This window comes from Armigeres subalbatus, chromosome 3, assembly GCF_024139115.2.
Source record: "Armigeres subalbatus isolate Guangzhou_Male chromosome 3, GZ_Asu_2, whole genome shotgun sequence".
NCBI classification, from domain to species: Eukaryota; Metazoa; Arthropoda; class Insecta; order Diptera; family Culicidae; genus Armigeres; species Armigeres subalbatus.
Genome location: NC_085141.1, coordinates 125,991,017 through 126,017,481, shown reverse-complemented (window position 1 = coordinate 126,017,481; position 26,465 = coordinate 125,991,017). Strand labels below are relative to the sequence as shown.

The 26,465-nt window shown below is 40.3% G+C and overlaps 2 protein-coding genes across 3 annotated transcripts; one reads left to right on the top strand and one right to left on the bottom strand.

Moving 5' to 3' along the window:
* The first annotated feature begins 4,782 nt into the window (after positions 1-4,782).
* On the top strand, positions 4,783-6,627 carry LOC134226586 (cytochrome c oxidase assembly protein COX15 homolog). Its single transcript, XM_062707444.1, has 4 exons — positions 4,783-5,158; positions 5,223-5,367; positions 5,511-5,643; positions 5,697-6,627. The coding sequence occupies exons 1-4, from the start codon at positions 5,009-5,011 to the stop codon at positions 6,550-6,552; spliced, it is 1,284 nt and encodes a 427-aa protein (XP_062563428.1). The 5' UTR covers positions 4,783-5,008; the 3' UTR covers positions 6,553-6,627.
* Positions 6,628-11,113: 4,486 nt separating this feature from the next.
* Positions 11,114-22,369, bottom strand: LOC134227060 (transport and Golgi organization protein 11). Of its 2 annotated transcripts, none has more exons than XM_062708270.1 (3): positions 21,851-22,369; positions 21,321-21,678; positions 11,114-12,052 (listed from the first exon to the last, which is right to left on the bottom strand). In XM_062708270.1, exons 1-3 carry the CDS (start codon positions 22,101-22,103, stop codon positions 11,836-11,838), a joined length of 828 nt encoding a protein of 275 aa, XP_062564254.1. In that variant the 5' UTR covers positions 22,104-22,369; the 3' UTR covers positions 11,114-11,835. The 2 variants fall into 2 exon arrangements, with proteins under 2 accessions (XP_062564254.1, XP_062564255.1); XM_062708271.1 differs by having other exon boundaries at positions 21,321-21,666; positions 21,851-22,367.
* Between the last annotated feature and the right edge of the window lie 4,096 nt (positions 22,370-26,465).

Sequence of the window (26,465 nt, the reverse complement as noted above, 5' to 3'; positions counted from 1 at the left end):
AATATATGAAAATAATGTCAAAACGATAAAATAAAATCCGTCCCCAATGATATTAATGGAGTTCATGAAAATTTAATGGATTTATTTTCGACCTTGCTTGAAATCTCTGAATAACCGGTATGATTGTGCCATCAATACCACACATGCAGCAAGTAAATAACTATAGTGTATACACATATCGAAATTTATTTACATATAGAAAAACAACTAGTACATATGGAATCTGTAACAAACATGCAATATGGTAGATTTTATATGAATTTGTTTGTGTTCGTTTCCGCACAACTTTAAAACAACTGCATAAATTGAAATGAAGAATCATTGCTCCAGCAATTTTATTGGTTATAATCTCCAACACCTTAAGTGATGAACTTTGTAAAAAAAACTTAAAAATCACTCTAATGAAGTATTAAAAAAAATCTCCAACACCTTCATAGATCAGGAATTAATTATGTATCACGAAATAATTATGAATTGCCCCACGAATATAAAAAAAAACCTGAGTGTTCTTGACAATAAATCCAACAATGTCTTGAAAATAAATCATTATTTTCCTATCCAAATATCATCAATTCAAGCCATCGCGATTTTCTTTCAAACGGAAAAAAAACATAGTCTATTACTTATAATGTTTTCTTCCACTGTGCGATAGATCCGACAAAGGTGAAATCCAATGGTTAAGAAGAATGTTTAATGCTTGCTTATTGATCTACTATTCAAACTCAATTCGACCACCCTTTTAAAGCATCACATCATAGTCGAACAAAGAATTTTGATAATCATTAGTTCAGCACATTGATAAACTTCTCCAATGTGCTGAAATATGATAAAACTAAAACGATAGTTCGACTTCAAATAAAGGTGGAAAACAAATAAATAGGCCAAGTCGAATATTAGTTGAATCAAATGCTGAAATGAAATCTGTCTAGCGAATTATTCAGGATCCATTTTATTCAGCTTTGAAGATCACAAATAAACAATAATTCAACTTAGATGCTTATTTGTAGCTTGTCGTTGTTTGTTGGGTATCTTGTAACTAAAATATCTTTTAAACTAAAGCATGAAATAACGCTAAAATGTTGATTAAGCTACCGTTTGGGCATGATTCATATTCCGAACACTGGCGTTTTAGCGCCCTAAAACTAAAATTTTAGTATTCTAGTATTCCGCACTGAGGATCAAGATTACAAACGAATTTAAGCTCCTGTGGAGAAAATTATACGAATAAATGAGTGTTCGGAATTTGAGTCAAAATGGTAAGTATGTTATTGAGCCACCATTGTTTACGACAATGTACATTTATCTCAAAAAGTAATTCAGCATCTCTTCTGTTCATATAATTATCATATTTTGTAAAATTTTAATTATGACCTATTATTTTGAGTAACAGGGACTATGGATAGGGTGATCATATGGTATCCTGAAGGAGGACATGTCCTCCTTTTTCATTAAAAATCAGATGTCCTCCTTTTGCGCTGAAATGTCCTCCTTTTTGGATATACTCAAAAAATAACTTTTTTCTGTAGTAATTCTAGTTACTGCAACAGAGATCCATTAGGGGCCGTACACATATTACGTAAGCACTTATGGGGGGAGGGGGGATCCGTCATTTTCTTACGCACCATATAAATAAAAAATCATTTGTATGAAATAAAGCTTACATGGGGGGAGGAGGGTTCGAAAAACCCAGAAAAAATGCTTACGTAATATGTGTACGACCCCTTAGCAAATTAATCGTTGCACATATTATGGTGTTTTGCTTTCTAATATGAAATATTTTCCTTTAATTTTTTGAATAAAATCAATGTTAATATCGGAAATTAAATGCTTGAGTTACAGTAACACAGATGTCGAAGATAACAGAAGAATAGGTATTGGGTGGTATTGGGAAAAATTGATTTAGCAAAAATGCAAATGCTTCTCAAAATTTTCTACGAGTAAACACCCATCGAATTGCCTTTGGAACGCATCGTACGGTACGTTTCTTGAATATGTGCGGCAAAGAGCAGTCCCTACACCATGCATAGACCCGCACGGCATGAGAAGGGTGGGCACACAAGTCAGACTCATAGGAGCGTTAGCGTGTGTGCAAGCATGGAGTGCATGAGCATGAATCAAGGGTTTGGGTGGGCATACAAGTTAGACCCACATGGCATGAGAAGGGTGGGCAGTGGGCACACAAGTTAGACCAACACGGCATGGCAGAGGTGCAACATAGTATGTAGGGTGTGTTTGAGGGTGCGATAGAGCGAGCACCCAAGTCAGACTCGCATGGGACGGGTGCCTGTGTGAGCGAGAATGAGCGAGTACGTTTAGTACTGCCATCCCCAGAAGTAGTACTGGGAGGTAGTTCCTGGGGGAAACGATGGTGGAGCCCAAAAGAGTTTAGTTGGTATTACCGGTATGGTCGAGTCCGACACTCCAGTACACTTCCGTGTGGTAGTTTGGCAACTACAATGCACGTGTACTGGGTTAGTGTGTAAATGCATTCTCCCTTGTTAAAAAAAAAACACCATGCATAGAATGGAATAGAAATCTGAACTAATCAGAACAGTTGAGTTTCTTAAGTCTAAATCTGAACAGTTTTAAATTTCTCCAGTTAAGAACTTGGTGATACAATTAACAAAATCATTCTCATTTACATACCTTAAATTGTGATTTTCAATGGCATCCAAGAAAAAAAATTTCACTGGTCACAAGCATCTTGTGTTCCGTCCTTATAGAACCTAATGTTCAGTCAGTTATCAATTGACAAATTTTCTGAATAGCATGCGATGAGCTGTCTTGTTAAAATTCTGTTCACTGTTGATTTGAAAATTAGTTGAAGCTAAAATCTTACCATTACAAAGAAGGTGCTGGCAGTTTATAACTGGAAAGTGATATAGATTATAATGTGCTATAATGACAGTTGGGAATATTTCATCTGGAGATGTAATATTAATAAAGTAGAAAAAGATGTCGTATCTTCTAGCTAAAACAAAGCTGCATGTGCTAGAGAATAGGGGTGTACAAGCTGAAGGCGATATAGGCACATGCCTCTATTTGAGTTCATGGAAAGTGTACGTTCATGGCCTCCACTTTGGGCACTTATTCGCATTGATATACGATCTCTGCTGGGTTACTTGCTGGTTCTTACAAAAACTTTTTCCAATAAACATTAGTGCGCAAAACTCCAACAAATATAATATTTTAAATCATGCTCAAAGCCAAAAATCGATCAATGTTTTTATGTCCTCCTTTTCGCTACGATTTTGGTGAATAATTATTATAATAATTATTGTCCTCCTTTGAGAAAAATGCATATGGTCACCCTAACTATGTAACATAATATGTTATTGTACGTGGATTTCCCTATTGGACCTGACCGTTCGAAATAGTCGCTCCTTGAACGGTCGTTAAAATCGCCGTTTTCACCTTCACACCCGTTTTCATAGTAAAATCTGTCAAAACTGACAAGTCTGCCACGTGCTTTTTGTTGTTTCTCTCGGACTTCTCTTTCTTTTTCCGATGTTTTGACATCTGTTTTGAGCAAAAAAAAACAAGGCAATCTACCAAACTTGTATTGAGTTTGGCAAACCTTGCTGCAAAAGAGAACGTTTGAAACAGGCAAGTGAACCGACCTTCGAATCCATTGGTCAAGTAAATCCACAATATATTCAAGACAAAATTTTCAAAACGACTTATCTGCTTTTGTAAACAAAGATTCAAACGACGATTTGACGAATCTGATAACTCTCCCACACAAACCAACACCATCAACAGAAAGCGGAAACCTTCACCTACCTATTGATGGTGTTGGTTTGCGTGGGAGAGCTATCAGATTCGTCAAATCGTCGTTTGAATCTTTGTTTACAAAAGCAGATAAGTCGTTTTGAAAATTTTGTCTTGATATATAATATATTATGTCCAAGGGCGACCTCTTGACGACCCCTTAAGGGGTCGGGAATTCCCTACAGGTCCAACCGGTCCAACGGTAAGTGCGAGGTGTTTTATACCTACGTTGAGATTCAGCATCAGTATACTTTTTCTTTGCAAGCACATAAAAGCCAAAGCATAAACCTTGGCATATGAAGGCGACCGAAGGAGTTAAATAAAAGATATTTTAGTTACTAGATAAAGATTGTCGCTGTCCGGAACATCTTTTGCTGGCGAGGATAGGGGAGCTAAATGTCAAAGAAGGAAAATCCATACGATTTGACAGGTATGTACCACACATGTTTCGGACAGCAGAACAAAGGGAACAGTAGCGACAATCTTTATCTAGTAACTAAAATATCTTTTAGTTAAATATATAGACACTATAGGTTCCATAGACGAGGTGAGGCGAAGTAGAGGCGAAGGCGAGTGTAGCCAAACGAACTGTCAGTTAGTGTAGCCAAACGAGCATGACGTCACTATTGCAACCCAAGCAACGCAGCGTGTGACGTCAAATTCGCGTGGTACACTGTGAAAAAGTGGAAAAACACACTTAATTGAAATAACCCAACCGTGCCTGCGCTCGTCTATGGAACCTATAGTGTCTATAGTTAAATAGATTGGCTAAAGTGGGCGAAGTGGGGTGCATCATGATGCGCAATGTAAAGTTTGTAAACAAAAAGCATAGCCCGAGCACTGGAGTATGCGGTCATCGTCTTGCCGACATTTCTCACCAACACGAACGCGCGGTTCGTGGTTGCAAACAATCCCATTTGATTTTGCCGTGACAGCTGCTCGTGGTTGCAAACAAACTGAGTAAAAGTGTGAGTGAAATGTGCGTGTGCGTACACGTTCGCAGAATGCCTAATGGAATGAAACGTCAAAACAAATTGTTTCGCAATCAGTTTGTAGAGCCGGTGATTCAAGTTCGAGGGTATCAGTGGTATCAAGTTTTATTAGTTTTGTTAGTTTTATTGCACTGCAAATTAATTCTGATCTCATCCCTCAAACTTTCGGGGATTTTCTGTAATATTAATATTGTCGAGAAGTGGCGTAAAACATTTTATTTGAAGTGCATTTCCATTCCAAAATCATGCTGAATTACCTCCGGTTAGCAACTCCTCACGTTCGTGCCACCGTGAATTCGTCTAGTCCCGTTTGGAAAAATCTAACTGCATGTCGATCGTTTGTGACCGGAAATGCATTTGGCCGTAGTCCGAACCTTCTTCAGAATGTTAAAAAGGTAAACAACTTATGAATATAATATTAGGACATTTAGTAAATTATGCTGAAATAATCGATTTCAGGCAAATATCACTACACCGGGTCGCATTCTGCGCACATCGCTGACACGGTACTGCACTAAACCCGACGTCACAGAAAAGGGTCGCAAAGCAGTTGGTTATTGGCTGCTCGGATGCAGTGGAATGGTCTTCGTAGCCGTCGTATTAGGTGGGATTGTCTGCTACGGATTTGTGCTCTACTGCGTGTGTCTCGTGATAGCAGAGATAGTCTATCGAACGGCTAAATAAATCGTCAGTTTAGTCATAGTGGTAAATTGAGATTAAATTTTTCATTTATACTCCCAATGCCAGGTGGTGTGACACGACTCACTGAATCGGGGTTGTCAATGGTCACGTGGAAATTGTTGGGCGAAAAAATGCCTCGATCTCAACAGGAATGGCAGGAGGAATTCGAGCGTTATCAGCAATTTCCAGAATTTAAAATGTATGTAACAGAGGCGACTTAATTTTGGAAACTAACATTCGGTTTCGTTTTAGCAAGAACAAAGACATGACTCTTAGTGAATTCAAAATGATTTGGTTCATGGAGTATGGCCATCGCATGTGGGGTCGTCTTATCGGTGCATTTTACGCAATTCCGGCAGTGTATTTCTGGTCCAGGGGTTATCTGGATCGGGGAATGAAAATTCGTACCGTTGCATTTGGAGCTCTCATAGCCGCTCAAGGACTGATGGGATGGTATATGGTCAAGTCAGGTTTGGAGGATCGATTCCAACATGAAAGCGATGTTCCACGAGTTTCCCAGTATCGACTTGCCTCTCATCTGGGATTCGCATTTGTTCTGTACACTTTATTCCTATGGTCCGCCTTGGATAAACTCTTGCCGGCTCAGAAGCTGTTGGGTCAGATTCCTGCCGCAACATTCAAGTTCAAGGGACTTGCACATGCAACGAAAGCAGCAGTATTCATTACGGCCATGTCCGGTGCACTGGTGGCCGGCCTGGATGCCGGTCTAGTCTACAACTCGTTCCCTAAAATGGCAGATCGATGGATTCCAAGCGATATCCTTGCCATGTCCCCGACATTGCGCAACTTTACAGAGAATCCCACCACCGTTCAGTTTGATCATCGCGTTCTGGGCACGGCGACACTGACGTTGATTACCGGAGTGTTTATGCTGTCAAGACGACGAGTTCTGCCACCGAGGGCGTACACGGCAGCCACCGCCGTAGCAGCTATGGGATGGTTACAGGTTCTTTTGGGTATTACAACATTGCTGACGTACGTGCCAGTTCCGCTAGCCGCGAGTCATCAATCGGGTTCGCTGCTTTTGTTGTCGTTTGCAATTTGGTTGACGCATGAAATGAAAATGGTCAAGCGGTTACCGAAGTAGTATGGTAAGTGTAATAAGATACTCATTGTAGTATAATTTATGATATAGAAACAACTAGTTTTCAATAGAAAGAAACTCCGAACATTTTTTTTTTGTTTCTTCAGTGTACACCTATTAGGGTGGTTCAACAAATGGATTTTGCTTCAATACTTCTCATGTTCTGAGTGTCCATCAAAAATTGAAGCTGATTTGGACTGAAGCTGACTGAGCACAAGCCGTTTCCAGTTCGTATGGACTAGAGACATTAGTATTGAGAGGTATTTTTTTTCCTCATGGCGATTCCACATGAAGTGTTCGAAAAGAAAATTGACGGCGAACTCACGAGAGGATGCCATCTCAAAATTGTACAAATATCAATCATATTGATAATATCCACATTTCAACAAATTGGTGATATTTTGCGGCCGGAAAACTTATGAGGCAAAACGCCTTTTAGCTGGCAGCTCTTAGGGACAACGCGACACGCGTCAGCAAATCAGCATTCTGGTTTCTGGTATATACATTGCGTGAAGACGCGTAGTACATTGCAAGTTAGTTCCACAACGGCGTTTTGTCTCGCCGAAATATTAAAATGTGAAAAAAAATAGGTTTTTCCTATTATTTTGACACTTTTTTCGCCTAACCTACATAATTTTCTGCATAGTTTTGTTAATACAGCCACCTCAAACACAGTAAATATGAGGGAAGTCGTCCCGGCCCTGCGTTTGAGTCGGGAGACGGGGCCTTCCGACCTCCAATGTTTGGCAAGTATGATCAGCGACCAACTATTGCTTCGCCTAAGAGTGTCTCAAATTCCAGTGTGCAACTGCATCGCGATGAGAAAGCAACAGACATTACCATCTACTATCAAAACGTAGGTGGTCTGAACACCAGCATCGACGACCACCGCCTCGCTATTTCCAGTTTCTGCTTTGACGTTATAGTAATAACAGAGACATGGCTCGACTCCGGAACACTTTCCAGCCAAATGTTTGGTCACGATTACGAAGTATTTCGTTGCGATCGGAATCAACACAACAGCAGGAAGTCTACTGGTGGCGGTGTCTTGATTCCGGAATCAAAGCTAAACCAGTTGAAAGCGATTCTCGGAGGAGTCTCGAACAAGTCTGGGTATCAATCGAGATGGGTGACCGAAGACTGTTCCTGTGCTCGTTGTATATCCCTTCTGATCTGGTCCATGACATACAATTCATCGATACTCACTGCCAGTCAGTCTTCGCCGTCTTAGAAACGGCCACTCCGACTGACGAAGTGCTTGTCCTGGGCGATTTCAACCTGACTGGTGTCTCTTGGAAGCAGTCCCACAGCGGTTTTCTTTGCCCTGATCCAGAACATTCGATCCTGCATGTTGGCGCTGTCAGCCTTTTGGATAACTACAGCTCAGCCACTCTTAGCCAAATTAACAGCATTGTGAATGAAAACGGTCGCACTTTAGACCTATGCTTTGTAAGCAGACAGGACAATGCACCGCTCATCTTGCCAGCACCTTGCGCACTGGTCAAAAATGCTGCTCATCACCCTCCACTACTTATCAGCATCGAATAGGAGGAGATCGGCCGGCTGAAAAACAACAAAGCCCCTGGAGTTGACCAACTACCAGGAGAGCTGTTTAAACACGGTGGTGAGGCACTGGCTAGAGCGCTGCACTGGGTTTGGGAGGATGAGGTTCTGCCGCAGGAGTGGATGGAAGGTGTCGTGTGTCCCATCTACAAAAAGGGCGATAAGCTGGATTGTAGCAACTACCGCGCAATCACATTGCTGAACGCCGCCTACAAGGTACTCTCCCAAATTTTATGCCGCCGACTAACACCAATTGCAAGAGAGTTCGTGGGACAGTATCAGGCGGGATTTATGGGTGAACGCTCTACCACAGACCAGGTGTGATTTATTGTGCTGGTTCCGCTCATACTTGACTGGCCGACAACTGATGGTGACTTTAGATAACTGCGAATCGAATAGTTTCCAAGCAACATCTGGAATACCGCAAGGAGGCCATCTTGGGCCACTAATATTTCTGCTCTATTTCAATGACGTCCATCTAGTCATCGAAAGCCCTCGACTGTCGTACGCTGACGATTTAAAAATGTTTCTCCAAATTAGTTCAACTACTGACTGTCTTAATTTACAACGGCAGGTCACTTGCCAGCTGGTGTTCTCTAAACCGTATGGTCGTTGTAGGGATTGAGACGGGTGTGACAAGATATGTTGATTGAATAAGAGGGCATATACATTAGCTATGAGTACCAGATGCGAGAGTGACAGATGAACGATATTATCCTTCAGTTTTGTGATGTATTTTGCAGGATGATATCGTTCATCTGTCACTCTCGCATCTGGTACTCATAGCTAATGTATATGCCCTCTTATTCAATCAACATATCTTGTCACACCCGTCTCAATCCCTACAGTCGTAAACCCAGCCAAGTGCTCCGTCATAACGTTCACTCGAAAGAAACAACCGATAATTTTCGAATACAACCTACTTGACACGACACTCGAATCACAAGCTAACATTTAAGCAGCACATCTCGTACGCTGTCGATAAAGCTTCTAGGACATTGGGACTAATATTTAGGATTGCCAAGAATTTTTCCGACATTTATTGCTTGAAAGCCATCTACTGTTCGCTTGTGCGTTCTACCCTAGAGTACTGCTCTGCAGTTTGGAGCCCAGCGTACAACAATGGCGCCGAACGTATCGAATCGGTCCAACGTCGGTTCCTGCGATTTGCACTTCGGAAGTTGCCATGGAGGGATCCGTTATGTCTACCGAGCTATGAGAGCCGATGCCAGTTGATCGATCTGGAACTTCTTCGTGCTAGGAGAGATACCACCCGGGCGATGACGATCGCCGATATACTACAGGGACGAATCGACTGCGAAGGTATTCTGGAGCAGATAGATTTGAATGTTCGACCAAGGACACTCCACAATAGCGGAATGCTTAGACCACCACTGCAAAGGACGAATTAAGGACTCCATGGGGCAATCGGTGGCTTGCAACGCGTTTTCAACAGAGTTGCAACATTGTTTGACTTCCATTTATCGCGTAATATGCTACGTCGGAGGTTTTTGACTTTTTTTAACACACATAGATAGCAATTTTACTACTGTGACTTGTTTGAATTGATTGTGATTTCTAAATGTACTTACTTCATATTTTAAGACCATCATTAGGGCCACACACAGCCTGTTGATGTTGTAAACAAATAAACAAATCCCGTTTTCCGCGAGCGGTAATGGCCACCAGCTTACCTGTGGGCTACTCTCTGATATGACGTTTGTGGAGGTCAATTGCACCCACCGTTCCGAGCATTTTGATCAATGTATTATTGTATTACTGTACATATCCCCCACAAACGTCCAAGTTAGAGACTAGCCCACATGCAAGCTGGAAGCCACTGGATACCCAGAGGGCATTTTGCCTGGGATGGAGCGTTTTGGGCTATCTTCCCCTAATCGATTGAGACGTCTTACGAGGTCCAGCGTAATTATGATTTTTTTTACTCCTATCATGCACTCCGAATTATGCTGCCCAGCTCGATTTCGCCACCGATCTAAACTCGTAATAAATGGCGAACATTGTCTTCTCTTGTCTCTTGCTTTGTCTTCGGCATGCCAATGGCTAGTGCACTCTGAGCGTCTAAGACCATGTAAGCCATGAAGATTATAATTTATGGTGCAAAGAAAATAATTAAAAACTGATATGCTACAATGTTTCAAACAGCAGAGCAAAGGAAACCGAAGCGACAGTCTTTTTCTGTAGTTTTTAACCTCTTGTGCAGACGCATAAATCACGAGTTGTACAAAGCTGCATACATAAAATACGGTATATTACGGTAGGCTGGCCGCGAAAATCGGAAGGCTGCGGTGGCCCGAGCACGTAGCCAGAATGTCGGATAGTAATCCGGTGAAAATGGTTCTTGACAACGATCCGACGGGCACAAAAAGTCGAGGTGCGCAGCGAGTAAAGTGGACCGATCAGGTGGAAAACGATTTGCGGATACTTCGCAGACTACGTGGCTGGCGACGTGCTGCCATGGACCGAGTTGAATGAAGAAGACTTATTTACTACACAGGCCACTCCGGCCTTAGCCTGTGAAATAATAAATAAATACAATGGGCTGGACATGTAGTGCGTACGCCGGAAGAGACCAGTTAAAGTTATGTTTAACAGAGAACCTGGAGGAGGATGTCGGCTCCGGGGTGGACCATGCACTCGCTGGCTGTGTGGAATCGAGTAAGATGGGGACTCTAACGAAAGGCAGAAACACGGAAGGCGAAATCACAAAAGGCAGAATCTAGAAATATAGACCTTCTTAGACATGCAACAAAAGGCGGAATATATCATAGAGCGTAATTATAAAAGACGGAATTTTCAAAGGCAGAATTTTGTCATTTCATAGTTTTACACAAGTGTCGTTTGTATCGTTTCGCCGTTCGTAGGACACCCGTGGGCCGTGATGTAGGTGAATGTAAATTGTTGCCTTATGAACGTATGCCCACGTATACGGACTATAATTTTTAGGTGGATGTGATAAAACAAGCGAAGAAAATATAGCGATAGTTAATATTTAACTTTATTATTCTTATTTATAACATGACTAAAGTTGTATTTCCACTTACACATTTCGAGAGGGCGGGAAAATTTATCTTCTAACTCATAAGCCTGTTTGCTCATAGTCATACTATTTCAACCGAGGGCATTAAATCGGTTCATGGTTTTCCCACCAAATCCTTTCAAGAACAAAATAAGCTTTCACTCGAAAACAAGTTTTTTTGTTTGTTTTGTAGTTAAAACAACTTTACATCAATGAATGGTTTTCTAAACATTAAAAGTTTTTATAACCGCTATGTTACAAATCGAATGAATAGAAATTAAAAAAATGAAATAATTATAAGAATACCAGTCTAATAGACAATGTCGCAGCCGTCAGAATAAATTTTGAATGGCATTTTAGAAAAGTCCAGAACCAAAAATACCCTTTCTTAAATAACATTGTACCTTCAGTGACTATTGCAATAACCTGTATTGGTCTATTTTGGTTTGCGCTGCGCTCTTCGAGTGCTTCCACTTACACCGTACATGCGTTTAAGGGAAAATCTTCAACATGTGCTTTTCATCCGTGCTTGACCCTTATGTTACTATTATTACAATATTTGAATGGTTTGTTTAGTCCATGTGTTCGATTCTGATTCCTAACGGCGTCGGTCATTTGTTTTTTTTTTGTTGCCTTCATAGGAAGCGAATCTTTGGGAAGGGATGAACTTAAAGTTTCCCTCTCTACTTCCGACTAAGCCACATGAAGGTTTTCAGCAGCAGATAAGCCAATCCGACGCAATAGATGATCTTTTCGCGCTGCTGCCGTTGCATGTTGTCCAGCTCGATCGAAAGCAGTCGGCGATTCATTTTGGCCACCTGGCGGCGCAAGTTGGTCATCTCTTCGGTTGGTGTTAGGTTTTCGACGCTTCCTCCGAATGTTGGTGTTTCATCTCGGAAGCTGTGGATGGAGATTTTAAAGTGTTATCGCACTATTGCAGATTACTAATGACAAATATTTTTGTCAGGAAAATTTACGACCGACCAGAGTTGCGGATTCTGTAAAGTACGTTTTGAACCTTTATCTGCCATGTCTTCTGGCTTTTATTTTTTGTTTTCAGAATTGTTCAAAACTGATACTTTCTGGCAAAATATTTACGAAAACATGGTTGCTAAAGGTTGTCAAGGTTATTTTCCTCGGGTAACTTGTCTGAATTCCCTCCGAAGATTTTCTAGGCTTTTTTTCTGAATTGGTAATCTTCTTCCGAGTTCCGAGTCTTTGTTTTTCCGGAAAAATATTTTGAATCTTCCCAGAAATTTTTCTACATATCAAAAAGAAGTTCTCCAGAGTTTCTCCAGGATTTCTGTTATTCTGTTAATATCAACGTATCCCCGAACCTTGGCCAATCTGCGATGTCTTAACACTAGGCAACACGTCTACCTTTGGAGTTCAGTGTGGGATCTGTGCTGAAACCTATCAGCACAGCCTGAACCACCTTGGACTGGTAGGTCGCAATGCCCCGCACAGCCTTTGGTGACATAGTGCAATCTGCCAAATACTATACGGATAAGTACATTCAAAGTTAATTGCCTATATGCCGGGTATTAAGCCACCCGGAGTGGAAATTAATTACTATGTCTGAAACTTGATTATGCATATGTACAACATGTGATAGATTTAGTTCGGAAAAGGTATTGGAGGGTAACCGCCCCTTCGGTGGGGTTTGATCCCACGACCCCAGTTCGCATGACAGGTGCTTTCCCTACTAAGCTACGAAGGACCTCCGTCGTCCACCGCAGCTTAGCGGGTACTGATGAAACCAAATTCCCAGCACCAGGTACCAGCCGATCTCTCGCAATACATTTTCAGAACTAACTCTCTCAAATGTATTTTTGTACACAATGTCAACCAAGTAGGATGAGTATTTAATATTGTCCGGCTCCTACACACTTGCTTCATCAGCAACGGCGCTCAATGAAGTAGGGTTGTGTGAGGTTGTGCCAGTTTGGTCGTCAGATCCCAACACACGACGGTGGACGACGGAAAAAAAATAGGTTTTTAGGCTGCGGTGGACGACGGAGGTCCTTCGTAGCTTAGTAGGGAAAGCACCTGTCATGCGAACTGGGGTCGTGGGATCAAACCCCACCGAAGGGGCGGTTACCCTCCAATACCTTTTCCGAACTAAATCTATCACATGTTGTACATATGCATAATCAAGTTTCAGACATAGTAATTAATTTCCACTCCGGGTGGCTTAATACCCGGCATATAGGCAATTAACTTTGAATGTACTGATCTCGAGTGGCGATCTCTCTTCGCTTGTGTGGTCGTGTTGGGATCTGACGACCAAACTGGCACAACCTCACACAACCCTACTTCATTGAGCGCCGTTGCTGATGAAGCAAGTGTGTAGGAGCCGGACAATATTAAATACTCATCCTACTTGGTTGACATTGTGTACAATAATACATTTGAGAGAGTTAGTTCTGAAAATGTATTGCGAGAGATCGGCTGGTACCTGGTGCTGGGAATTTGGTTTCATCAGTACCCGCTAAGCTGCGGTGGACGACGGAGGTCCTTCGTAGCTTAGTAGGGAAAGCACCTGTCATGCGAACTGGGGTCGTGGGATCAAACCCCACCGAAGGGGCGGTTACCCTCCAATACCTTTTCCGAACTAAATCTATCACATGTTGTACATATGCATAATCAAGTTTCAGACATATACGGATAAGATTAAATCTTGTGTAAATGTAAAATGTAATAATCTACTACATGCAGCTTTTGGCAAATCACACGTGATTGTTGATTGTTTCACTAACTCTTTTTAATTCATTGGTAGGTATCAAATGGAATTATATTTCATAATAAATAAATTCAAGATTGGATAGTTACTTAAATTATTGATTGTGCTAATTTTGCTTTATACTATGTTTGCACTAGGGTCTTGTAACATGTTATTCGGCTATCTTGATGAGCTTTCTTTTGTTGATAATTTGAATAACATGTTATTCAGGCTGTAGTGCGAACATAGTATTAGAAAGAATTAAGTGTATGTCATAGGGCACTGCACGGACTAGGGAGTGAGTGCTAGTACTGGACCCCTTAACGATTAAAATTTACTTCAGTCGCTTCGCTAGAGCGAGCCTCTTGACAAATTGTAGTTCTGCTGCACCAGATGACAAGCAACAGATACCAGCATCGTGTTTCGTACATAAAACTAGCCAAAACATTCATTTTTACTAATAAAAAAAAGCATTTTTAAATTATGTAGCTAGCATGCCTATTATGGCCACCCCCGGGTCCATAATACGCAACGTCGAGTTTGTTTATATACGTATTATGGTCCCCCTATTTGATTTACATGTTCCATTCCCACATGTTCCTTTTGCCTATAATGGACCCCCCCTTGTGTGCTAGTAATGGACCCTCTAGCATATTTACATTCACAAATTAGTTAATATAACTAAATTTCTGTTTCCCTGTTCATAGCAAATGTATGGAACTGCTGTCCTGTTACACGAAGCAAGTTCACCCGACGGAAGCTTGCAGAAAATTGTCGATTCCAGCGCTTAATTTGAGATTTTGTCCAGGGGGTTCATTATACGCACGGGGTCCACTACTAGCACTCACTCCCTACTTTGTCTCTTTCTCGCTGCAACGAAATTAGAAAACAACAAGGCCAGTAAACGTCAAAATGTATAAAGAACGAAAATGAAAGAGTTTTTTCCGTGCAGTGCCCTATACAGCATATCATATTTAGGGTTCTATACTATTCCCCAGAAAACCGTTCCCCAGAAAACCATACCCCAGAATTCCATTTCCCAGAATGTACCATTCCCCAGAAAACCAATCGCCAGAATGTACCATTCCCCAGAAAATCAATCCCCAGAATGTACCGTTCCCCAGAAAACATAATATATAGATAAACATGATTTCATAATAAGTCACCATAATTAAAATCATTTGTGTTGATGAGTTGGATGTGCAAAGGCCATTGAGGTAATTTTTAGAAACTATAGTTTCAAATACAATGTGCCTTTTGGTATAATGACCATAAGGTGCACGCCAAAGTAAGGTTCCTGCCAGAGTAGACGCGCCTACGCGACGTCGCGCGAAAATTGCACGCAAAGGAATAACAATCAATAATAAGGAACTGTCAAATCGCATGGACGCTTCGCTTCGCATTGCATTTCGTGTCTATCTGGCCACACCCTAACCGCGATGTGCGATGCGACGCGACGCGACTCACGCAAACGAATAACAATTATTATCAATGAACTGTCAAACTGCACTGTCGCGTCACGTCGCATAGCATAGTCACGTCTATTGGCGCTTTGATGTTGCATGAAGAAGAAGAAGCAGAAAGATGATAATCGAAAAAATCTCCACGGGAAACCATACGGAGAAGTTTTTAAAACTCTTCTCAAAAATTCTAGTAGCAATTTAATTAAAAACGGTAAGCAGTACGGGGTTGGACTTTTCTTCTACTGTACAATAACCACAATATTTCTATTCGAAATTTTGTTTTCTAATATTACACTTAAAACACAGTATAAGAAAAGTCCAACCCCGTACTGCTTACCGTTTTTAATTAAATTGCTTCTAGAATTTTTGAGAAGAGTTTTAAAAACTTCTCCGTATGGTTTTCCGTGGAGATTTTTTCGATTATCATCTTTCTGCTTCTTCTTCTTCATGCAACATCAAAGCGCCAATTCTGGCTTAGCTTAGCATATGGTCACGTCTATTCTGACCCCAAAACAGAAAAAATTTCTTCTTATTTTGAAGCATGCCTTGATTGAGGAATCAAATAGGAACCCACGCATTTGCCTGGAATAAGGCGTCAAATTGTTGATTCAGTGTTATCTGTTTAGATGTTAACTAAATAAATGAATGAATGAAGGCAATTAAGTCAATGATTTAAAAACTTTTAAAACGTCTTTAATATGTTTGTGCTTCACACGCATTTGTCCATAATAAGGAACAAGAATATAAAAATGAGTGAATAATTCCTTCTTGAAAGGCACGATACTTGATACTTGATGGGCTACAGCTCTTCGATGAGCCTACGCCGAATGGAGTATCCTTCTCCGCTGGACTCGATCCTGGGCCAATCGCTTCCAGTCGCCCTGAACATTGAGCGCCCTCAGGTCCTCTTCAACTGCAAAAAGCCATCGTGTACGCGGCCTTCCACGAAGCCTGCGGCCTCTTCCGGGTTCTCTACTAAATATTATCTTCGCTTGACGTTCTTCCGGCATACGAACAACATGACCAGCCGAATTTTCCCGAAATAAGGTTAACGAATGATTCCTTCTTTTAAAATGCGCATTTGCTCGGAAAAAGGCAAATGAGTGATACATTTTTTAGACTCACACATTTGCTTGAAACACCCCTTTTTTCAAATCACGCGTTTGCACGGAGTATATCAAACAAGTGGATGATGCCTGCTTTTGGAATATGAATTTACCCGCACTTATAAAAATCTACAGTTTCATTGAACAAATTAAAAAAAAAATACAAATACTGCCGTTACACGCATAACTGTCCCATGTACATAGGAATGCCCGTTTACTAGAAGCATTAGCCGGAAATAAGGTGAATCATAATTGAACGCTTCTAGAAAAGCACACATTTGAATATAATAAGGTCATTTTTTTCAATGACTGATTTAGGCTTATAACGGGTGGCAACTAAAACATTGGAATGATTGGATTTCTATTTCAATAAAAATGCTTTCACCGAAATATTACTTTATGTGAATGAATCCTTAAAACATGCCGTCGAAACAGAAAGTATTGCGGCGTGCATTGTGCTTTATCAAGTGCTTTATCATGAGAAAAGTACACGGTCGAACATTTTAAGCGTGAAAATGTTTCGAAAACTGTCATAGCATTTTTTGGTCAACCAAGCTCCATTGTATAAGCAGGATCAGAAGCAGTATTACAAAATTCGATGTGGCAGAGCCTTCCAGCGGTCATGTCATACCAGCAAGACTAAGCTGCGCCGCACGGCGAACCATGGACCATATGCTAATATTCATTAGTTTAAATTTGAAGACTAATGGAATATATTTGTATAACATAATCTATTAGGGTGGGTGTACCAATTGTCGCCATACATAAGAACAACTATTTTTAAAAAAATAAGTAAAAGGCATGTGGGTGAACTTTATATATCAAGAGAAAGGTTTTACTTCCTGCTCCTTAGAGCAGCTGTGAAAACCACAATAAAATTTGTTATTATCTTCATAATTAATTAATCCATAATAGGAACGCATGCACCAGTTGTGGCACTATTCTTAATTTTGGTTCCTTATTTGGCAAATCCCATTGTTTTCTTATGGGACTGGCCAAATAGGGACCACTAGTGCGATAACTGGTGCAAAGGACGTCAAAAATTAAGCAAAATCAATTTTTACAATAATGTTTTGCTTGTTTTGGAGGAGATCAAAGGTGTTATCGTATCATATGAATATGCTTTATCGATATGAACTTGGTTTGCGATGATTTGATTGGCCATTTGGCATATAAAGCACTAGTGCGACAACTGGTGCTATAGCCACAACTGGTACATCTAGCCTATATCAGATTGAACTGTACTCCTTTGTATTTTTTTTCCGAGCCGTTCATTTTATTCCAGTTTTTTAGTTGCCAAAATCTTTTTCTTCATTACAGGAATCTTTTTAAAGGTATGAAAACAATTCCGGGATATGGTCCATTCTGGGGAATGGTACATTCTGGGAAGTGGTTTTCTGGGGAACGGTTTTCTGGGGAATGGTTTTCTGGGGTATGGTTTTCTGGGGAATGTTATAGAATCCATATTTATGGTTATACACAGGATTCTGTTTTTCCACAATTTTTTCGCTCGTAATTTTGATCGTGCTACCAAAGTCCTTGCAAGCAGCAACAATTCGAGGATATTTACCAGTTCAACAGGTTCTCCAAATGGGAGCGGCTGCTGAGAGTAGCAGCTTACGTTTACCGTTACGTCGAAAATTGCTATCGCAAAAGTAGGAAGCAAATGCTAGTCATCGGTCATCTAAAACAAGAAGAGCTGATAAAAGCAGAAAACAACATCTGGCGCACTGTGCAGGCATCAGCTTATCCGGACGAAGTCGCCATATCGAAGATCCACAACGCGCTTCCTAAAAAGGAGATCGAGAAAACTAGTTCAATTTATAAGCTATCGCCATTTTTCGACGAGCATGGGGTCATGCGAGTCGACAGTCGTATTGGAGCCGTCCCGTATGTCACATACGACTTCAAGTTCCCAATCATCTTATCTCGCCACCACCATCTCACCAAGTTAATTATTGACTGATACCATCGTCGCTACCTGCATGCCAATCACAATACGGTTTGCAATGAAATTCGGCAAAAGTTCCACATTTCCAATCTTCTTACTGCAGTCCGTCAAGTGGCAAGGTCATGCCCTACCTGTAAGGTCAACAAAGCAGAACCAACAACACCCCGGATGGCTCCTCTATCAGAGTCGCGCCTAGCAGCTAAGGTGCGCCCATTCTCATACGTCGGCCTGGACTATTTTGGCCCCATTCAGGTTCGAATTGGTCGGAGTTGCGTCAAAACATGGATTGCCTTATTCACATGTCTCACAGTGAGAGCCATACATTTGGAGGTTGCCCATTCTTTATCTACGGAGTCGTGCTAGATGGCAGTTCGCAGATTCGTAGCCCGTCGAGGATCTCCTCTCCAAATTCAATCCGATAACGGAACAAATTTTCAGGGGGCTAGTCGAGAACTACGCGAAGAGATCGAAAAGATTGATAAAAAGTTGGCTGAGTAAATTACCAACTCGAATACAAAGTGGGTATTTAACCCACCGTCTGCGCCGCATTTTGGGGGCGCTTGGGAACGTCTTGTAAAGTCCGTCAAGGTGGCTTTAGGTTCTCTATGTAGCGATCAAAAACCAGACGATGAGACTCTGTTGACGGTTATTGCTGAGGCGGAAGCTATAGTGAATTCTAGACCGTTAACTTCAATCCCCCTTGAAAGCCCCATCCAGGAAGCATTAACACCGAATCACTTTATCCTGTTAAGCTCGAACGGTGTCGTCCAACTCCCAATAACGCTAGCGGAGCCAACAACACGGATACAAATTTCATCCATTTGCTTCAAAAATATACATGTTTATTTCCAAAATAGTAATATGTTTGAATCAAACATATTTATTTTTAAAACCAAATTAAATCTCTGTTTGTTTTATACATACACTAGTGGGCAGCCCCTCGCTCGCTCTTGCAAAAGTAAACAAAAACTCGAGTTCGGATCGGATCCGATCGGAAGTCAACAGAGGAGCAGGAGCAAGAGTGAATCATATGTTTTCTTGCTCCCAAATTGATGATAAGGATGTTTTTCAGGTACAGAAAGGTGAGTAAATGAAATATGAATGTTTGGAATTGTGAAATCTGGTAGTCAAATGCTACCAGAATATGAAAATTGGTAGAATTGATAAGAAAATATTATGAGTGGTCGAACCAAAACAATAATATCCATGTTTGCTTCAAACATTTAGCTGGTTGAAACAACTTGAAACGCACATTTGATTTAAAAAAAGTTTTCGTTCGCTTCAAATGCAACAATATGTTTGATCTAAACATATTTATGTTTGATGCCAGAACAAACTGAATTTATGTTTGGATTTACCTAGAATATGTTTGTTTTTAACGTAGTTTTTTCTGCGTGAAGAGTGACCCGAACTAACTGGAACATGGCTAGGCAGCTCATGGATCAATTTTGGCGGCGATGGATTAACGAATATTTGCCGACAATTGCCAACAGGACCAAGCGGTTCAGCGAGACGAAAAATCTGGAGAAGAACGATCTTGTACTGATTGTAAACAAAGGTTATCGCAATGGATGGGTAAGAGGCCGGGTCTTGACGACAATCCCTGGACGCGACGGCCGAATTCATCAGGCTCTGGTACAAACCACACAAGGCGTGTTTCGACGACCAGTTTCTAAGCTTGCAGTACTCCAGGTGCAAAGTGAGAGTAACGCAGAGTCGGAAGATAAACCGTAAGTGCGTTACGGGTAGGGGGATGTCGTGGCCACTGGCAGCACTGCCGATATCCCTCCGGCAATCCGGCTTTCACAACCAAGGTATACCGTCACTAATGCGAGATAAAGGACATAACAGATGACAACAAACGAATGTGCTCAGAACGTGGATTCATCTCTCGAGAATATTTGATTATTATTATAAAATCCTACCAATTATTATTATTATACTTGCTTGAATTTGTGATTCCGTTAAAACTCTGTTTGCTCAACTAATCTACGAATCAGATCGTAAGTTTCATATCGCTAATTTCAACCGTAAATTCATTGATCCATTGTGCATATTTAGATAACCTCATAAGTGGGTAACCGAGATTCCTAGGAATTTGTTGTAGCGGTTAAGAGCATTTCTACCCCTGGGCAGACTAACTGGTCCTGTAAGTTAAGTTATGGAAGATTCGTCAGGATCATAATTCTTATGAACAAAACTGAATTCATTATAGACCTATCGCCTTCTTTAAGGATTGAATTAGTTGGACTTGAGAAGCTCAAGAGGCGACCAAATGTAAGTCAACCTAAAATTTGCTCATCTAATTCACACTAATAAACCTAATCAACAGCTTTAAGATACGCAACAACAAACCGGCGTTTCTATAAGGAGGTCCGAAAGAAACGAGTCTAACATGTTCCATGAACAGGTAGAACGTATAGACGAGGCGCCTTTGTGTCGATGCTTGATACCCTGCCGGTAACTGCATATTTGGTCCATCTTTGCTGGGTTTCCTTTGCATATAGGACAGTAATGCGACTGCATTCAGTACCTATGCGCTTCGATTTCTTGTTTTCAAAATTGTTCGCCATACCTTTGGCCCCTTGGTTATCTTCACAAATGATTACTGGGTTTGATGGTTGCTTCATTTCAAGATCTTCCATCACTCTATTCTTTATAGCCAACTAGCCAATCAACCGTTCTGTAGATGCATCTCGCGTGAATTTCAAATACTTGGCTTTGGATCCTTTCACATATCGTATTTTGTAGGCTCATATGCCGTATTTTTAACTTTATACATTTCAAAATGATGCTTACTTACTACAATCATTGTTGGTAATCTTGCCCACTTTCCCCTAACTCAACAACTGATTGAAATTTTGTTATCATACAGATAAAGTAAATTTGAAATAACTTCCCGTTTCATATCCCTACTGCTGCTTACCTTCTTCCGACCACGAGCTCGGAATTGTGCTTGGAAAACGTTGCCCTCTTTACCAGTTCTCCTCCCGTGGCTCCGCGGTTGTCCTGGGCGTAACGTTGTTTGTTTCCTACGTGCATGCTGCCATTGACTTCCTCAATCGAATCCAACGAGCGCGGCTCGTAGTCGTCATATTGTTGCTCGTTCAGTTCCTTTCCGTCGCCGTCTTCGTGCGAACGTTCCGCAGCCGACGGAAAGTGGTGCTCCGCTAGCGAAATTACCCTCGGCGGCGTTGAGACACGCACAAAGCCCGGATCTTTGGGCAGAATCGAATTTTCCAGCATGATCTCACGGGGTGCAGATTTAGTGCCTGACGTAAGAACTAGCACGATTAGACACACGCAGAAAAAGTTAGGGTTTCATCGATGGCGGAATGTAAAATGGACAAATACAGGTAAAGGGGGAATTTCGTTAGCGACCAATTTTGCAATAGGGACATTGTTAGCAGTGTTATCAATAAAAATGGCTGTAAAACAGACGGCTCCATTACTCACCCAAATGCTGATCCTGGCCAAGCACGACGATCCTCTCAGGGACGTTCATTTCGATCTTGTCGTGGTAGTTCCAGGAGTTGATTTCTCCATTGCCGTTCGATAGAAGCTCGTGGTCGTCGAAGTAATCTCCGGTAGCACGAATCCGCTTCGGGACCCGCATCTGTTCGCTGATGTCGTGCGTGAAAATCGCATTCTGGAACAATGAATCGTCCTCGTAGTTGGAATAACCACCAGGACTTGCTGAGCGAGCCATTTTTCTTTCTTCTGCACTTTTCCCCTCTGCTGATGTACCTACGCACCAAAATAAACTTTCCCGGAGGAACTAAATTCTATAAATACTAAGTTCTTGCAGGACGAATACTATTTACGGGAATAGAATCGTGAGAGGGCAACTTTTTGTGCTATCGGATAGGCAAACTACGATAAAATAAGATTGAATAATATTCTTGCCTATCTTTTTTTTTCGTTCCGCGAAATCCACAAAGTGAAGTTTTTGTGTCGTTTTTTCTTCTTGACACTTTTTGACATTACTATTGTTTAGAAAATGACACATTAGCCAGGTTTCACACCTTTTATCGTTTTCGAAATGTTGCTTCGAAAAATGGGGTCATGTCGTTGTATCGAAAACGCAGCTTGCCGAGAACTTTTAAAGCCTACACACTGAAAAAACCACCGACTTCGATAACTGGTTTTTGTCGTTGGACTAGCTATCGGCAATTAACTTTCCCTGGTGAAAACTTGCAAATAGTTGAGGAATATCGAGTCTTTTGTGTTTATATGGCTTTTTTATGTCAAAAATAGCCCGTCGATACTTCCGAAGCTTTATTATCATGAATTCAACGACAATAAATAACAACATTGACCGCCATATTGAATGAATGGTGGGTAGGCGTATTAGCCTTCTCTTCTGTCACTTGGGACAACGTCATGCCCGAAAGTACTGTGTGTCAAATTAATAGAGGTAATAAACTATAGAGGAAGACTGTCGTTGTCGTCACTGGCGAAACATCTTTTGCTGGCGAGGATAGGGCACTAAATGTCAATGAAGGAAAAATCAGCACGTTTTGACAGATAGGTACCCAACATGTTTGGGGACGATAACAAAGGGAACCGAAGCGACAATCGTCCTCTATAGTTTATTACCTCTATTGTCAAATCAGATTCTAAAATTGGTTACCGGCACGAAATTATGTAAGATTATGAACGTTTATAGAGACTTCATCTTTCGATGGATTTTGGAGATTTATGTAAATATCAATTGCCTCAGAATTTCTCCAGCAATTTGTCAGTTTATTTGAAACCTTTGGTTATTTACGATAAACTTTAGAAAATTTCAATTCTTATCTTACCCAGTAAATATATTAGAACTAATCAATCCCGTTCATGCATTCCCAACACATGCATGATCGGCTATTGACGAATTCGAGAGGCAAGAAAGAGAAGATATGTGATGGTGAGAAACAACAAAATCGTTCATACCATACAAAATATAGGTGGTGATTTTAGCCCGTATAAAATTCAAAACAATTCGTTTAACAAACAATTAATTAACATTAATAGAACACATTACTCCAAAAAAAGATTTTTTTTTCGTATAATGCACCTAAATTATAGTTTTGCATTTTTCTCGCATTTTGCATTGATTACCCAAGTAACCATGAAGCTATATATGCTTGTAAAAAACACAGCCCTAAAAGTTGACTTAAAGTGCAAAAGAGCAATTATAAGATCGAATTAATGGCTCAATAACTTTGACATGTTGAAATAAAGCATCAGTAATGCATCGCTGCATTTGTAATGATGATTTAGTGTATCGTTGTCTGACAGTTGATGAATAAATGCAACTTCGCATCGTTAAAACTGATCTAATGCAATTAGCATTTAGCATGCTGATTTGTGATTGATATACAGTGGACCCCCGATAATTTGAACGGTACCTCACTCAAATTAACGGGGTTCATTTTTAATTTGAACTTCTGGTTACTCTATTTGCATCAGAAAAACTGGTTTCTGGCTGCTCTCTTGGCTGGTTTGTTTTGATTCTGCATTCCGTTTCACGATGTTCCATTTTTCTTTTCTCGATTCCACGTGTTGAATGACGTTTGAACCATTTTTAATTTGAACGATGTTCAAACCTAGGATAGGATGTGACAACTCAATTGAGACTGCCTTGTTGTTTTTTAGTCGGTTGCTCTGACGAGGTGGTCGCCAGTGCATCCAAATTAATTTGGTACAAAATCTTCCAAATATCATGTATCAAAACTTGATGTTTTTCTTTCCGTTCCATCCATTATTTATGTAAGAGAAACGAAAGACTAACAGATAGAAGTTTTCGCTAACGAAAATATAACTTTGAGATCGGAAATGATAGAAAGGTGAATAATAACGCTTAAAATCAACCTTTACAACCCTTTAGAAAAAAATATATGGCATTTGCAGTTCAATATAAACTAATTTTGGCCCAAAAAACTGAAACTCAAACATTTACGTGTTTTGCTTAATATCAACTTTACAAACTTGCAACACGGCCAAACTAACAACATGCTGCCCTTTGAAAAACGCGCCGCCACCAATCGAAGTAATCGATTGTCATTTTCAGCCAATCAGCAACCGGTACGATTGTGACAGAAAATCGGTACGATTTTTAATGACTACTTGGCACATCCTATCCTAGGTTCAAACGAACGGGGTTCAAATTAAAAAGTGTTCAGATTAAAAGCGGTCATATTACCGGGGGTCCACGGTATGTGCAATATTGTAATGCTTGGTGTTACTTGGGTAGTTTTTAATTAGAATTTGTTTTAAATTTTGTATAGACCCTCCCTAGTTATGTATTCTCGCTTAACTTTTCAAAAGGACCTAAGTAACATTTTTTCATGAATTCGGCACCAACATTTCAAAAGGGCGAAACTGCTTTTGTAAACAAGAAATTAAATGAAAGAAGAGGATTTGATGCTTCCATCAGTGGTATTGGATTGCGTGAGTGGGCTCAAATTAACCCACCAGCGACGTGAGAAGTTTTAGTTTACAAAAGCAGCTACGCCCTTTTGAAATGTTGGTGCCGAATTAATATGAATAGCGCAATCAACAGAACAACATGAGAGCTATTGATTGCCTCGTTGATTGCAGTATTCAAATTAATTCATGAAAAAAATATTACTTCGGTCCTTTTAAAAAGTTAAGCGAGTATTGATCTTGGAGAAAAATGACAACTCCCGTCTGCGATGCAGATGAAAAAAGAAAACAAACCAACAAAATGTTTGCCTTAGATTCACAATTAGCTAAGGAATATTGTAACTACACAGAACGAAAAAAAAATTGTGTTATTGAGAACATTGCGCTTTTATTTTAAAAGTTGGTAAGTTTTGGTAATTTTGAGTAGCGAAACATTTACTGTAAGAATAAAACTCACAACATGAAAGTTTTTTTTTAAACAAAAAAATGTTGTTTTAAAAGCGAAAACTTTTTAATCAACAAAGAAAAAACATTCGAATAATAATAAAAATTTAATTAAGCTTGGCAGCACTAGCCAAAAATTGAGTCCTTTTGGCAACTTTCCGAGCTGTCAAAAAATTCCCGCTTTCTGTCCATAAAAATTCACAATCAAAGATCGATTCTTATTACTGACTGCCGGAATTCGGCATTTTCAGTGATTATATCGTTATCAAATAACTGCGCGTTCTTTCGGCCACCACATCCTGATACGCTCCAAAAGAAGAAGGGGCTTAGCGGGGCTTAGACAGTAAGTCCTCGGCCTGATCGGCGATTACGGAATGGAGATTATGGAGAAGGCGAAGGACGTCACCGGAAGAAGAAAGCAGTGGCAGACTTCACTTCCTTACAATCCGGAACTGAATATTTCAACAATTACTACAATTTTCACTGATCTAATATGGAGAAGAACGGATGACCACGGAATTGCCAAAAGGTAAGCAACTTCTCTATGCTAAAAATAATTAATCTAACATAAAACTTATATTTTAGGGCATTTTATGCTTTGAGAGACATCACCGAATAGCAGAAGCACGCAGAAGAGAAAGCTGAACCCAGGCTTGGAAGCAGTGGAGATAATAATAATAATAATAAAATAATTTATTTACGTAACGTAACAACATTATTACATTATTACGGGCGTAATAATGAATAAATAGTAATTAAATTATTTGTTTTTTGAAAATATTTCAATCGATATTAATGTTGTTGGAAAATGTTGTTTTAAGAGTAGGATACACATGTACTTTTGAAAGGAAAATGTTATTTTGAAAAGCAAAATACACATTTAGTTTCGAAAGGAAAACGTTTTTTTTTTAAAGTCCGCGCTAGTCAAAGTTTATATCGAAGTGAAAATTCTTGCGTTGGTAGATTCAACAATCTTATACTTTCTACTGAAAATCACTAACTGATTTTCTTAATTTTACCAACGATTCTTTTAATTTTACCAACGATTTTTTTTGTGTGTAGAGTGAACAGTATCCAGTTTTCCGCGAGCGGTAATGGCCGCCAGCTTGCCTGCGGGTCAGTCTCTGATTTGACGCTTCTGGAGGTCAACTGCACCCACCGCTCCGAGCATTTTGACCAATGTTGCATATAAGAAGGAGCTGATTCAGTGAATTCA